General features: G+C 52.6%; 1 protein-coding gene across 4 annotated transcripts in view; it reads left to right on the forward strand.

Moving 5' to 3' along the window:
* Lamb3 (laminin, beta 3) overlaps positions 1-12,914 on the forward strand; it is a 49,526-nt gene that overhangs the window by 33,398 nt on the left and 3,214 nt on the right. For all 4 annotated transcript variants that reach the window (XM_006497233.2, XM_006497232.1, NM_008484.2 and 1 more), the window contains exons 9-21: positions 144-264; positions 885-1,073; positions 2,290-2,445; positions 2,998-3,194; positions 3,546-3,657; positions 4,373-4,751; positions 6,430-6,590; positions 6,666-6,883; positions 7,099-7,296; positions 7,607-7,751; positions 11,056-11,263; positions 11,639-11,780; positions 12,135-12,311. In XM_006497233.2, coding sequence (XP_006497296.1) covers positions 144-264; positions 885-1,073; positions 2,290-2,445; positions 2,998-3,194; positions 3,546-3,657; positions 4,373-4,751; positions 6,430-6,590; positions 6,666-6,883; positions 7,099-7,296; positions 7,607-7,751; positions 11,056-11,263; positions 11,639-11,780; positions 12,135-12,311 — 2,403 coding nt within the window. The remainder of the gene's footprint in view (positions 1-143; positions 265-884; positions 1,074-2,289; positions 2,446-2,997; positions 3,195-3,545; positions 3,658-4,372; positions 4,752-6,429; positions 6,591-6,665; positions 6,884-7,098; positions 7,297-7,606; positions 7,752-11,055; positions 11,264-11,638; positions 11,781-12,134; positions 12,312-12,914) is intronic.

The following is a 12,914-nucleotide window of genomic DNA, read 5'->3' on the forward strand; positions in this document are numbered from 1 at the left end:
GCATTTAGGTGTAGTGTCCTGGAAGGGCTTGTGTCTAGTCAAGGTCTTGAGGAAGAAGCATGCTGGTCTGCGGGGGAGTGAGCAGGTCCTGCCCTCAAACTTTCCTGTTTTTTCTTTCTGGTAATCACTGGCTCCTCTCCCAGGTCAACAATGTCTGTGTCTGCCAGCATAACACAGCTGGCCCCAATTGTGACCGCTGTGCCCCTTTCTACAACAACCGTCCATGGAGACCTGCAGAGGGCCAGGACACCCACGAGTGCCAAAGTAGGAACCTGGGCTCAGCCCCTGACTGTAGCAAATGGGATGGGAGTTGACTCTTCTGTTTACCTGGAACACTGGGAATCTGCTTTTGTTGCTTATGTGGAAGCTGAATTTCAGCATGCCTTTTAGATCTCTAGTTTAAAGTAGAGCTGGAATCCCCTCACTGCCTCAACCTCTATTATGTCAGCCCTGAAAGAGCCAGGCGTTGGTCCCTGCTGAAGCTTCCAGAGCCACTGGCCCCTCCAGGCTCCTTGCTCTGTGGCAGACACATCTGGCTCCCAGTGATCACATCTCTAAACCCAATGGTCCTTGGATACAGAGCCTTTGTCTGTGCAGATCACAAAGTAGCAGAGACCCATCTGTGATTATGTGGAGGGCTTGAGTGCATGGAGGGCCTCCTTTTCATGTGGAGTCCATCCCAAAAGGGAGTTGGGAGGTCTGGGAGCTTGTCCACTCAGCCCTCTTCCCCATCATGCAACCCTTCCCAAGCCTCCTTTGAAACCGGGCCTCAGTTCCTTGCTCTGCCATCTTGAAGAGACGATAGAGATGCTAATGCTATCTATGGTGTCTGCTATGGTGGTCTGTGTTGCCTCATGGAGTCAACCTTGGATCTCCCCGTCTAGGGTGTGACTGCAATGGGCACTCAGAGACCTGCCACTTCGACCCAGCTGTGTTTGCTGCCAGCCAGGGGACAAATGGAGGTGTGTGTGACAACTGCCGGGACCACACCGAGGGCAAGAACTGCGAGCGCTGTCAGCTACACTATTTCCGGAATAGACGACCCAGCGCTCCCATTCATGAGACTTGTATTCGTGAGTAGTAGCTTCAGGGACAGATGACTGTCCACTCTTTCTCCCCAGTTTGTCTCTGGGGACATGAAGGCCACCAAGGAGGAATGAAAATTTGGTCTCAAGGAAGGACTTGTGGGCTGTTTTAACTTAGCTGTGCTCTGCTGAGTAAATCGCTTACCCTCTCTGGTCTCTGGGCCATCAAGCAATGACTTGCTGATCGGTATTCAGCCTTTCTTTTGGGTGCAGAGAGAAGAAAGCACAAGAACAGCTCCTGCCTTTGGGGTGCACACACATTGTGAAACCAAGGGGTGCAAATCCACCCCTTTTGTTTTTCTGTTTCCCCAGTGTTGAGAACTCCTCTACCATGAGATTATATCTTAATCCTTCAGTCCCAGTACAATGGCTGGTAAATCCCTGTGGTTGAGTATTTGTTGACTGAATAATGGAATGGCTTAACATGCCCACCAGGCCACTGGATTCACATGGGACAGTGGTTCTCAATCTTCTAAGGCTGTGACCCTTCAATACAGTTCCTCATGTTGTGGTGACCCTCGACCACAGAACTATTTTCGTTTTCACTTCATAACTGTAATTTTGCTACTGTTATGAATTGTAATACAAATATTTGTCGTGCAAGACATCTGATATGTGACCCCTGTAAAAGGCTCATTGAACCCAAAGGGATTGTGATGCACAGGCTGAAAACTGCTGACAAACAGGTTAGAACAAGTGTTTCAGGCCAGTTTGATCAGGAAAAACCTTGTGGACAAAGGAGCCTTGAGTTTTGTGAGGCACGAAGGAGTCCAGGCACAGGCAGGAGAAGCTCAGTAGCTGGACAGAACTAGTGAGACAGACTAGTCTGCTTCCCCAGTCCCGAGGACAACCTCCAGGATGCTAACATCGGCAAGCACTGTTTTCCTCGCTGTATGGCACCTTCCGCCTTTTGAGGATGTCGTGCAGATTGGGCAGGGCAGTCTGTGAGAGTAGTCATGGTAGTCACTCAGGAAGTGATGACCACAGAAGCAAGGGAAAGCATGCTCCCTGATAGGAGTCAGGCACTGTCCTACCTGCATTCACTATTTACTGCCCAGAAAGAATGTCCTTTTCTCACGTGACAGACGGGGAGACAGGCACCAAGGGTTCCGTGCTTGCCTGGGGTCAGGAGACTGGGGGACTTGGAGCAGGCTATCCTGGCATGTCCCCTGAGCTCTAATTTTCCTTTGTTCCTGCCACTCAGCCTGTGAGTGTGATCCAGATGGAGCAGTCCAGGGAGCTCCCTGTGACCGACTGACGGGCCAGTGTGTGTGCAAAGAGTACGTGCAAGGAGAGCGCTGCGACCTTTGCAAGCCTGGCTTCACCGGGCTCACCTTCGCCAACCCGAAGGGCTGCCATGGTGAGTAGCAGTCCCAGGAAGGTGTGGGGTGGGGTGACATGGGCTGTCGGAGGTGCAGCTACCAGACCGAGCCTTGTCTCTGGAGTGTTCTCCTCACAGGGAGCCCTGCTCCGTGCATGTGTGCTTCACCACAGTCCTCCAGTAAGTGGCAGCACAGGCCTGGGTTGGAAGGTGGGTTTGAGTCAGCCAGTGCCAGGGTGGGCAGGCCGGCTGCCAAACCGCCAGGTGGCTGGGAAGGCGCAGTGGCCTTATGAGCAAGCCCTGTGACTTCAGTCTGGTCTCATTGCAGAGCTCAACTTTAGAGCGATGTACCGGCTCTGTACAGCATTAGCCTTGAATTCTGTTTGCAGAGTGAGAGTCTGGGACACAGTACCCTGAGGCAGGGCCAAGCAGAGCTTGGTAGGAAGGGTCCCTGGGGTTACTCTCTCCAGTAAGTCAGAGGGCAGGTGCTTTTCCAGTGCTGGGCCCTCTCTGGTGCATCCCCCCCCCCGGGGGGGCCAGCCTCTTTTCAGGAGTCTACCTATGCTCACCAGCCCTTCCTCCCTCCCACAGCCTGTGACTGCAGTATCTTAGGTGCCCGGAAAGATATGCCTTGTGAGGAGGAAACCGGACGCTGCTTGTGTCTGCCCAATGTAGTGGGCCCCAAATGTGACCAGTGTGCCCCTTCCCACTGGAAGCTGGCCAGCGGCCTGGGCTGCGAGCCCTGTGCCTGTGACCCTCGCAACTCCCTAAGCTCCCAGTGCAACCAGGTATGAGTGACAGGCCCTGGGGCTCTTCAGTCACAGAGGGATCCTACCCTCCAGTGTCTCTCATCTCTCCTTTACACTGTTCTCTGGCCTTCCTACAGCCAGGCCAAGCTACATCCGTCCCCTTTCCCCTTGGGGGAGGCCACCAGCTCTCCCTCCCTCTGTAGTTCTCAGCCTTGGGCCGAGCTTGTTTCCCATACCTTCTGGAACTCGTTGCTATAACTTGACTTTGGGCTTGTCTTTGAGTGGGAGCCCTAGTTTTGGGGAGTACCAGGTCTATAGAGCACCAGGTGTGGGGCACAGTCCCCAGAAGCAAAGACCAGAAGGGTTCCCCATGGCATTCTCTTTATTCAGTTTACAGGACAGTGTCCTTGTCGGGAAGGGTTTGGCGGCCTCACGTGTAGTTCTGCAGCCATCCGCCAGTGTCCTGACCAGACCTATGGACACGTGGCCACAGGGTGCCGAGGTACGTGCTTATTACATGATCATGCAGCAGGCATGTAGAGGGGAGGGATAAGGGGTGCTTGGTTGAAGGGCCTTGATATGGTTGGAAGGTGAATATTGATAGCCTGGCTAGCCCTGTGAGTATCTATACTTGAAGACTGCCTGGCCTCCCTGTGTCTGGATCAGGTTAACTAAGGTAGCTCCTCACATTCTAAGGTGAGAGGCAGGGGGCTTTGCTCCCACTCCCTGAGAGTAGTGGCCAGCAGCAGTGGAGAAAATGCATCTTGGGAGCTGGGGACTGGAGTGCTTCCCTGGAGTGCTTATATATCAGCAGTGGCATAGAACTGGAGTCTAATGACCAGCCTTGGTCTCAGCTCTGCCTTGTGGGGTCTAAGCAGTTTGCCCCTCTCATACTTCCTGCTCTTAAGGTGGAGGGAGGTGCTGTGCACTGGGCCCCTTCTGTGCCATGGTCACCTCTTAAACAAAAGCAGGAAACCAGACTATGATATGCAGATCAGATAGGTTCACATGCATGTAAAAGTGTATCTGGGAACGTGACTGGCGCGGTAGGTGCAGGGGACAAGCTTTCTGTCAGTCCCTGCCAAGGCTGGCTTTGCTCTAGCTGATGTCAACAAATAGTCTATGTCACGTAAGCAGGCCCAATTTCTTCATCCTTTCCACGTCCCTATACCCCTTGCTGGCCCCAGCCTCTGAGTGTCATTTCTCCCTGTTTCTAGCTTGTGACTGTGACTTCAGAGGAACAGAGGGTCCTGGCTGTGACAAAGCCTCAGGCCGTTGCCTCTGCCGCCCTGGCTTTACCGGGCCCCGCTGTGACCAATGCCAACGAGGTCACTGTGACCGCTACCCAGTATGTGTGGCCTGCCACTCCTGCTTCCAGGCCTATGACACAGACCTCCAGGAGCAAGCTCGACGCCTTCACAGTCTCCGTAATGCCACCGAAGGCCTGTGGACAGGGACAGGTCTGGAAGACCATGGCCTGGCTTCTCGGTTGCTAGATGCCAAGAGCAAGATTGAGCAGATCAGACAGATTCTGGAAGGCACTTCTGTCACAGAGCAGGATGTGGCTCAGGTGGCCAATGGCATCTTGTCTATCAGGTAGGTCCTTTTTATACTAAGTGGTTGGAGGGATTATGCCAGTGGATTTGGGTGAGGACCACACCGGTTCATTCCAGTTCATGGGGCATCTTTTCACACATCCTTTCTTAGCTACCAAGGCATGTCTGTGAAGGTGGAGTGGTGGTGTTTCCTCCATTCTGCAGATGTGGAGACAGGCACAGGTGTGGTGAGCTATGCAGACAAAAGACCCAGAGCCTGAGCCTAGTGTTCTTCCTGAGCCTGTATTGCCAGTGGGATAGTCAGCTCCAGATTAGTCACCTTGGCAGAGGGCACCCAAGAGACAGGGCACTAAAAATATCTCTGAATTTGTCTTTAGAATGGAAACAGTCCTACCCACACCCCTCCAACAAGCAGAGGCGCCTTCTTTAGGAGCTCAGGTTCTGGAAGCTTCTATAATTAGCTTGTGTTCTCTGAGCATTGTGGATGGTGCCAAGCTCAGGAAGAATATGAAAGAGGCTATGTTTCTCATGAGGATATTCAGACATCTTGGGCAGTGTGGGGGTTGAGGGGGCTCTCTGGATGAGCTACAGCTTGTTGGAACTTGTTTGTTCATTCATTTGTTCATTCATTCATTTCACATGTGTGTGTGTGTGTGTGTGTGTGTGCGCGCGCGCACGGTACACATGTATACAGAGGCCAGAGCAGATCGGTGGGTGATGCCTGCTGTCACTGTATGATTCACCTTCCTTGTGACAGGGTCCTCCATTGACTCAGAGGCTCACTGCTTTGGTCAATGCCTAGCTTTTTATATGTGTGCTGGGGATTTGAACTCAGGTCTTTATAGTTGCAGAACAAACATTCTCATCTGCTGAGCCATCTCCCCAGCCCTTGTAAATAGGCTTTTGAGTATGTAATAGGATACAAACATTGTGCAAGGTGCTTGGGACATTAAAATACTAAGACACGGTCTTTACAGGCCAAGGGCTAAGGTATCTGTCCTGTAAACAGTGATGTGATACATGGGGTATGTTAGAGAGCTAAGAGGAGTCCATGGTGGCCTTCACAGGGGAAGTGCTATAAGGCCTAAGTCTCAGAATTAGGCAACTAGTCCACAGGTGGTCAGCATAGGAATGAGCTGTGTTTTAGTAGGCCCTAAAATGGCATGCTGTGCCCGAACAAGGCTGTATGGTAGAGATGTGTAAGAGCAGAAATCATGGTGGTATAGGAGAGGTCATGAGGACAGAGATACTTAAGCTCAGGACCCAGGGCCTGGAGTGACACTCCAAGCCCCTGCTAGATAGAAATGGCTGATGAACATGCAGTGGTTGGAGCTCCATGGGGAAGGGCTAGGCTATGGAGGAGAGACTGGAAACACCCAAACATAAGTTAGGAGCTGAAATCAGCCTGGGGAGCCAGAGGAGCCAGCAGGGTGGTTCTCTTCATGGAAGCAGGAACAGCCGAGAGATGGAGGGGGAGGTGAATCCTGTGTTGCGCTGACAGAAGTCAAGGAGAGAGCACTCACTGAGCCACCTGCTGAGAGATAGGGTAGGCTATGCCCTGGCTTCAGCTTGTCTGTGCCTCTGCCAGGCAGAATGCTCAGCACCATGTGGATCGTTCCTTCTCACACCCTTATGGAAGGCCCTTCCCCATGCAACCTGCTTCTCCTGACTCAGTTACAGCTTCTCCCTATATTTCAGCAAATATCCTTCTATCTCAGGAGAACTCTTCAGGGCCTGCCGCTGGACCTGCCCTTAGAGGAGGAGATGGAATCCTTCTCTGGAGACCTGGGGAATCTAGACAGAAGCTTCAGTCGGCTCCTCCTTATGTACCGAAGCAAGAAGGAGCAATTTGAGAAGCTAAGCAGTGAAGACCCTTCAGGTGAGGACAGAGGCACGGGCTGCTCACCCTAGGGAGAAAGGCCCCTACCCCAGGCCTCCAATCCTTCTTCCTCAGGAGCCTTCCGCATGCTGACCATGGCTTATGAGCAGTCCTCCCGGGCTGCACAGCAAGTGTCTGACAGTTCTAGCCTGCTGAGCCAGTTGAGGGACAGTCGCAGGGAAGCAGAGGGCCTGGAGAGACAGGCTGGAGGAGGAGGCACCGGAGGAGCTCAGCTCATGGCCCTGCGCCTAGAAATGGCTTCGCTGCCTGACTTGACACCCACCATCAACAAGGTGACTGAGAAAGAGAGCCCAGTGTCCTGAAGCCCTCACACCTGTAATCTGTTCCAGTCAGAACCCACCCCGCTCCTTCTGACCCCATGTCCTTGCTGTGTGTGTTCCACGATTGCCAAGGAAACATGGTTACGGTTGTCATGGAGATGTGTGTCTGTTTAGTGTGGGATGGGAGTAGTTATGAAGGGGCCTCTGACACCCTCATCTCTCTACAGCTTTGTGGCAGGTCTAGGCAGACAGCCTGTACTCCAGGAGATTGCCCTGGAGAGCTGTGTCCTCAGGACAATGGTACAGCTTGTGGCTCTCACTGCAGGGGAGCCCTGCCCAGAGCCAAAGGGGCCTTCCACATGGCAGGGCGGGTAGCTGAGCAGCTACGAAACTTCAACACCCAGCTCCAGCAGACCAGGCAAATGGTAGGTGCCACAGAGTATGGGGAGCAAGAGTCATGGGTTGCAAAATTCCTTGAGCGATTCAGAATTTACGTTTTTTATATTCAGGAGAGTAAAGCCCAGAGACCTCAGGTGACTTGTCTAATGTCTCACAGCAAGTGTAAAAGTAGAATTTGGAGCTTTCTCCTACATAAATATGATTTGCAAATGGAGTTTGGCTGCAAGTCCCAAGGCTGCAAGTCCCAGTGAGAGGATGTCCCGCAGATTCCTTGGGAGCTGTCCAGAGGCTCCTTGGAGGCGCTGCCCCTTTCTGACCCACACTGTGTTTCAATAGATCAGGGCAGCCGAGGAAGCAGCATCAAGGGTCCAAGCCGATGCCCAGCGCCTTGAGACCCAGGTGAGTACCAGCCGCTTGCTGATGGAGGAAGATGTCCAGCGCACACGGCTTCTCATCCAACAGGTCCGGGGCTTTCTCACAGGTGAGCTGGCCTTCCCCCCTCCCCCCTGTGAGTATTCTAGCTTCTACCTGTCCCTCATGCCCACATCTAGTTCATTAGTCTCCTGCCTCCTTCCCACCATGCCTGCTGCCCTTGGGCTTGGCCCTGTCTCTTGCCTGGGTTTGTTGTTGTTTCCTATTGATTTTGTTGCCCTCCCACCCTTCCTCCAGCTTCTCTTCCTTGTTCTTGGATGAACACAGGCTCCTTTCTTGGCCTCTGTCCACCTCATCTCTGTGTTTGTTTCTCTTTCCTTTGTTCACTGGACATCTTTAAACCAGCCAGGCCTGTGCCCACTGCAGGGTCTTTCTCTGATCTTTGCTGACCTGGGATCGACAGCTCCAAGGCTATAGGTTTAAATGTCACCTCCCCAGAGAGGTTTTGTGCAGTCTCCCTGTCTGCATCCCTCATCCCATCTTCCGTTCGTCTTCTACTCAGGAGTGGTTGTACAGTTCATTATGAGTGTCTCTAGCATATATATATATATATATATATATATATATATGTACACACACACACACACACACACACACACACACACACACATGGTGGAATGAATGAATGAATGAGAAATGAACTCTCTTCAGTGGCCTAAGGGATGAGATAGGACTCGGGCATGTTGCTTCTCTTGACTCTATCTTCCCCTTGAGAATGGGATTGGTAGTATTCTACAGGTTTATCCTGAGGACCCAGGAACTGCTGTAAAATGTGCTTTGACAAATTAAAGGTGCCACTGGAGTGTGAGCTGATATTATTAGCTCTCGGGTTCCTGCCAGGACTTTGCTTGGCTGGAAGCCTGGTTGATATGAGCTGAGAGCTGGGCACAACAGCCACGGCTCATGCTACTACTGTAGTGTTTTTACCCCAAATAGGCCAAAGCTGTCTCCTGAGGGTGACAGCAGGCCAAGCATGGAGATGTCGGTGGTACAGGTAGAACTCAAGACCAGGGGGTTTTCCACAGAGGCCCTGTGACTTAAGCAGGGGGTGTCACTGGGGAGTGTGATATGGGAGTACAGGGCAGAGGTGCCTGGCACATAAGGACAAAAGGGCAGCCAAGGTTTGGGGCTTGAGGCTGAGTAGCCATCTTATGTTAATTTGAGCAGGCCCAGGCTCAGCTCCTGGGAGCAGGCAGGAGCTCTCAGGCCTCTCTTCCCTTTCAGCTAGGCTGCACCTCAGGTCAGGGTCAATGATAAATACAGGGGCAGAAGGGGACGGTGGGCCTGAGAGAGGCTGGGGTGTGGTTAGGACCCTAGAGAGTTCTCATAGCCACCCTTGGAGGATTCTATTCTGTGGACCCATGGCAGGAGGGGCCAGTCCCAGCTGCTACTGCCAGGGGAGAGAATGTCAGGCCTATGGAGGAAGGACGGTTGCCTTTGCTAGCCCTTCAGGTAGAATTGAGGAAGTTCACAGTTGGGGCTTGTAGAGCAGTTACTAATATAGGCAGTATTGGAAGGCCTTTGTATCGCATTCCTTAATAGCAGTCACCCAGGCTAAGTACTGCAATTACCTCCACATCCCGTGTGAGGAATGCGCAGAGAAGTTAAGCAGCTTGCTAGAGGGTGTCCAGCTGTAGGTGGTGCTGGCGCACGTGCGCGTATGCATGTGCACATCCGGGTGCTTCCTTTTGACCCCCCCCATATCCTCTCCCTTCCGTTGCCTCTTCTGGCCTGACACATTTGCCCTTCTCTGAGATGCCCCTCAGGTTTCCCAACCCTCCAGGAAGCCTCCCTGGTCCTGGGGAAGTGCTCCACGGCTGGGCAGGTGCAGTGTCCTCTGCAGGTCACTCAGGGTTATGCTTCATCTCTTATGGACCGCTCACTTCCACTGCAGTGAAGCTCCACAAGGGCTGGGCAAACTCTGACTGTACTCAGTACTGTGCATGCTGGTATTTACTCAGAAGTTTACTAAGTGCACTGCACACTCATCTATGCACGCTGATGCTGCAGTTGTGTAAAATACAGGAAGCACCTAAGCTGGGTGGGCTGTGCTCCTGGAAGCAGGTTTTTTGGGGGAAGGTGTCCATCTGGCCCCATTTGGAGAGCAGGGCACTGGGCTTCTGGAGGGGCAGCATCTCCATGAACAAAATTCCCCAGGGAGCTGAAGGTGAGATGGGACTACTACTTAGTTAAACAACCATGGCTGCACCTTGGGCTCCTATGGTGTGTTGTTGCATAGCATGGACCATCCAGTCTCCTTCCTCCCCTGGTGTGGAGAGGAGCATGGATGGAATCTGTGTCACTTGCTGCCTATGAAGAGAGGCTGGTCCCAGAACCCCAGAGTGGTTCAGGCCAGGCTAAACTATCTGGGCAAGTGGACGCTCCTTTCCAGATGTTATCTTTGGAAGCAGCTGAGAGATGAGGTGTCACCTCTGTACTTCTTAGAGCTCTCTCTGAGACACTTTGTAAAAAAAAAAAAAACTCTTGCTGACTGATGGTGACATGTCACAGCCCAGGAGGGGGACCTGTCACTCAAGGGCATTTCACAGGTCAGGAAACTCAGCCTAGACAGCCTGAGTAGCGAAGAGCAAGTTCTCCTCAGCCTTTCATTTTCCCTCCAGTACAAAGGGTCTCCAAGTGCCTGGCCTGACCTGGTATCTGGGGACACAAAACGGGACAAAAATCCAGTCTCTGTCCTCAGGGGGCTCATGCTACAGAAGGAGAAGAGAGACAAGCCAGAAGACTGGTTTTATAGGGGGAAGGGAGACATGCTGTGTGTGTGCTGGGGAGAAAGAAGAGGTGAGAGCCTAGGAATGAGTGAGTGCTGCTTCTAGATTCCATTGCTAGGACTGGCTCGAGACAGTGATATTTCAGGGGGGGAAAAAGGTAGTCCTTCTCTGCCTTTGCAAAAATGAGCACTCGGGCCTGAAGACGGGTGGAGGGAAGGGGTCTCATTGCCAAGGAAGCAGTTCCAATTCCTGGCCGCTCCCTCCAATTTGGAGCTGATTATGTGTGTGCTGCTGTAGTTATTCAGCACCAGCTGCCTGGCACCACCTCCTCTTTCAAGCCCACAGCTTCCTGTGGCACAGACACTTAGCTGCCACAGCTGTGCCCACATCCCTCCTCCTCTCAGTAGAGCACAGGACAAGAATCCTATAGCATCCTGAAACCACCCCCAACCCCCACCAGAGAAATGTGCTTGGTTTTGGCCAGGATGAACAGGGCTCTTGAGGAAACAACACAGGGGCTACAGCAGACATCCTCCAGGAGTGCTACTCAGCCTGAAGGGGCTGCTGATCCTAGAAGAGCTAAGTGGGGCTCACAGTTGGATGGCTTGCTTGGCTGTCTTTCAGATCCTGACACAGATGCAGCCACCATCCAACAGGTCAGCGAGGCAGTGCTGGCTCTCTGGCTGCCCACAGACTCAGCCACAGTGCTGCGCAAGATGAAAGAGATCCAGGCCATTGCGGCCAGGCTCCCTAATGTGGACTCAGTGCTATCCCAGACCAAACAAGACATCGCACGGGCCCGCAGGCTCCAGGCTGAGGCTGAGCAGGCCAGGTACGGCCACTGGCCCCAGTGCCTTCCTCATGAAACTGGGCTTGTGTTTATTCCCCAACTGTGTGACTGGAGAGGGGTACAGGGTCTGTAACATGGGAAGGGCTTACCATGGTCAGGGAAGCCAGGGTTTCCGCAGGCTCCAGGCTACATTTCATACACACGACCCAGTACTTCATGAGGAGAGCTTGTGCCTAGAGAGTACTATGAGCATTACTCTTACATGGCTGCCCATGGGTGGGTCCTGTGGGGAGAGAGCTGATGTTTCCCTTGTCTTTGCCTAAGAACAATGTCCTCCAGAATGGCTGTGAATTAAGCTCATATCTGTTCTTTTTTTTGCTCACTCATTCTCTCTCCCCTTCCTCTTCCTTTGCTCAGAAGCCGAGCCCACGCTGTGGAAGGGCAGGTAGATGATGTGGTCGGGAACCTTCGGCAGGGCACCGTGGCTCTGCAGGAAGCTCAGGACACAATGCAGGGTACTGGCCGCTCTCTTCGGCTCATCCAGGAAAGGGTTGGTGAGGTGAGGCATTAAGGACTCCCCGTGTTTGGGAATGAATAGATTTAGGTACAAGGCAGAAGGTGCTAGAGTATGACCTGGTTAGATGCCACCCTGGAGGTCTTACCTTGGCTTGGCTTTGAGCTTTAGATTTGTCTCACCGGCTCAGGATGCACAAGCAGGGATAGACTCTGAGCTGCAGTATGGGTGAAGTAGGTGGAGCTGAAGGAGAAGAAAGCCTGGGTACCACTTGACAGGTAGCTTGAAGTCAAGGGAGGACTTTCCTTCCTGAAGCAAGAGAGACAAGCTAGGGAAATGAGGCCCCTGGATGCTTCTGAGACCCAACACAAACCCCGATTCCTTTGTCTTTCAATAAAGGTTCAGCAGGTCCTTGTACCAGCTGAAAGGCTGGTGAAAGGCATGAAGGAACAGATGAGTGGATTCTGGGCACGGATGAAGGAGCTTCGCCGTCAGGCCCAGGAGGAGCAGGCCCAGGCAATGCAGGCCCGGCAGCTTGCAGAGGGTGCCAGCCAGCAGGCAATGAATGCCCAGGAGGTATAAGGATGGTAGAGTCATCCCAGCCTGATGGAAACAGAGTGGGGCTCCTGAGGAGTAAGGGTTACTACACCTTATAAGATTATACATGACTATACATGACAGAATCAGAATGGTTCAGGGTGGACCCAAATACACCCTGTGTCTGATCTACCCACCCCTGCTCCTCTGGGTAGCTCGTGCAAGGCACGAGGAACATCTTAGATACACTGTTTATGAATGAGGTCCACGCTCATCTACAAAGTAGTTCTCTCAATGCCCACTCTGGTGCTCATCTCCTGAGACTCCAGCCTGGTCAGGCACTCATGTCTTAGACAGACACCCTGGACTCCATCTTAGTCAGAAGCAGGGCAAAGAAGATCAAAGAGCCATATCAGGATCTCAGGTGTACCTCTCGCTTTACTCAGGGCAGGAGCACGGGCACATGTAATTCTGGTGTGGTGACAGCGTTGGCAACATACCTTGATATTACCCTTTCATTTTGCACTTGGCAAGTGAGAAGACACAACAGGGGAAAGAAATTTTAAGACATCCCCTGTGGGGTCAGGGATAGGGCAGTATGGGTAAACTCAACCCCTGGGGATATTGTGAGATTGTGTGCTG

Source organism: Mus musculus, chromosome 1 (assembly GCF_000001635.26).
Source record: "Mus musculus strain C57BL/6J chromosome 1, GRCm38.p6 C57BL/6J".
NCBI lineage: Eukaryota > Metazoa > Chordata > Mammalia > Rodentia > Muridae > Mus > Mus musculus.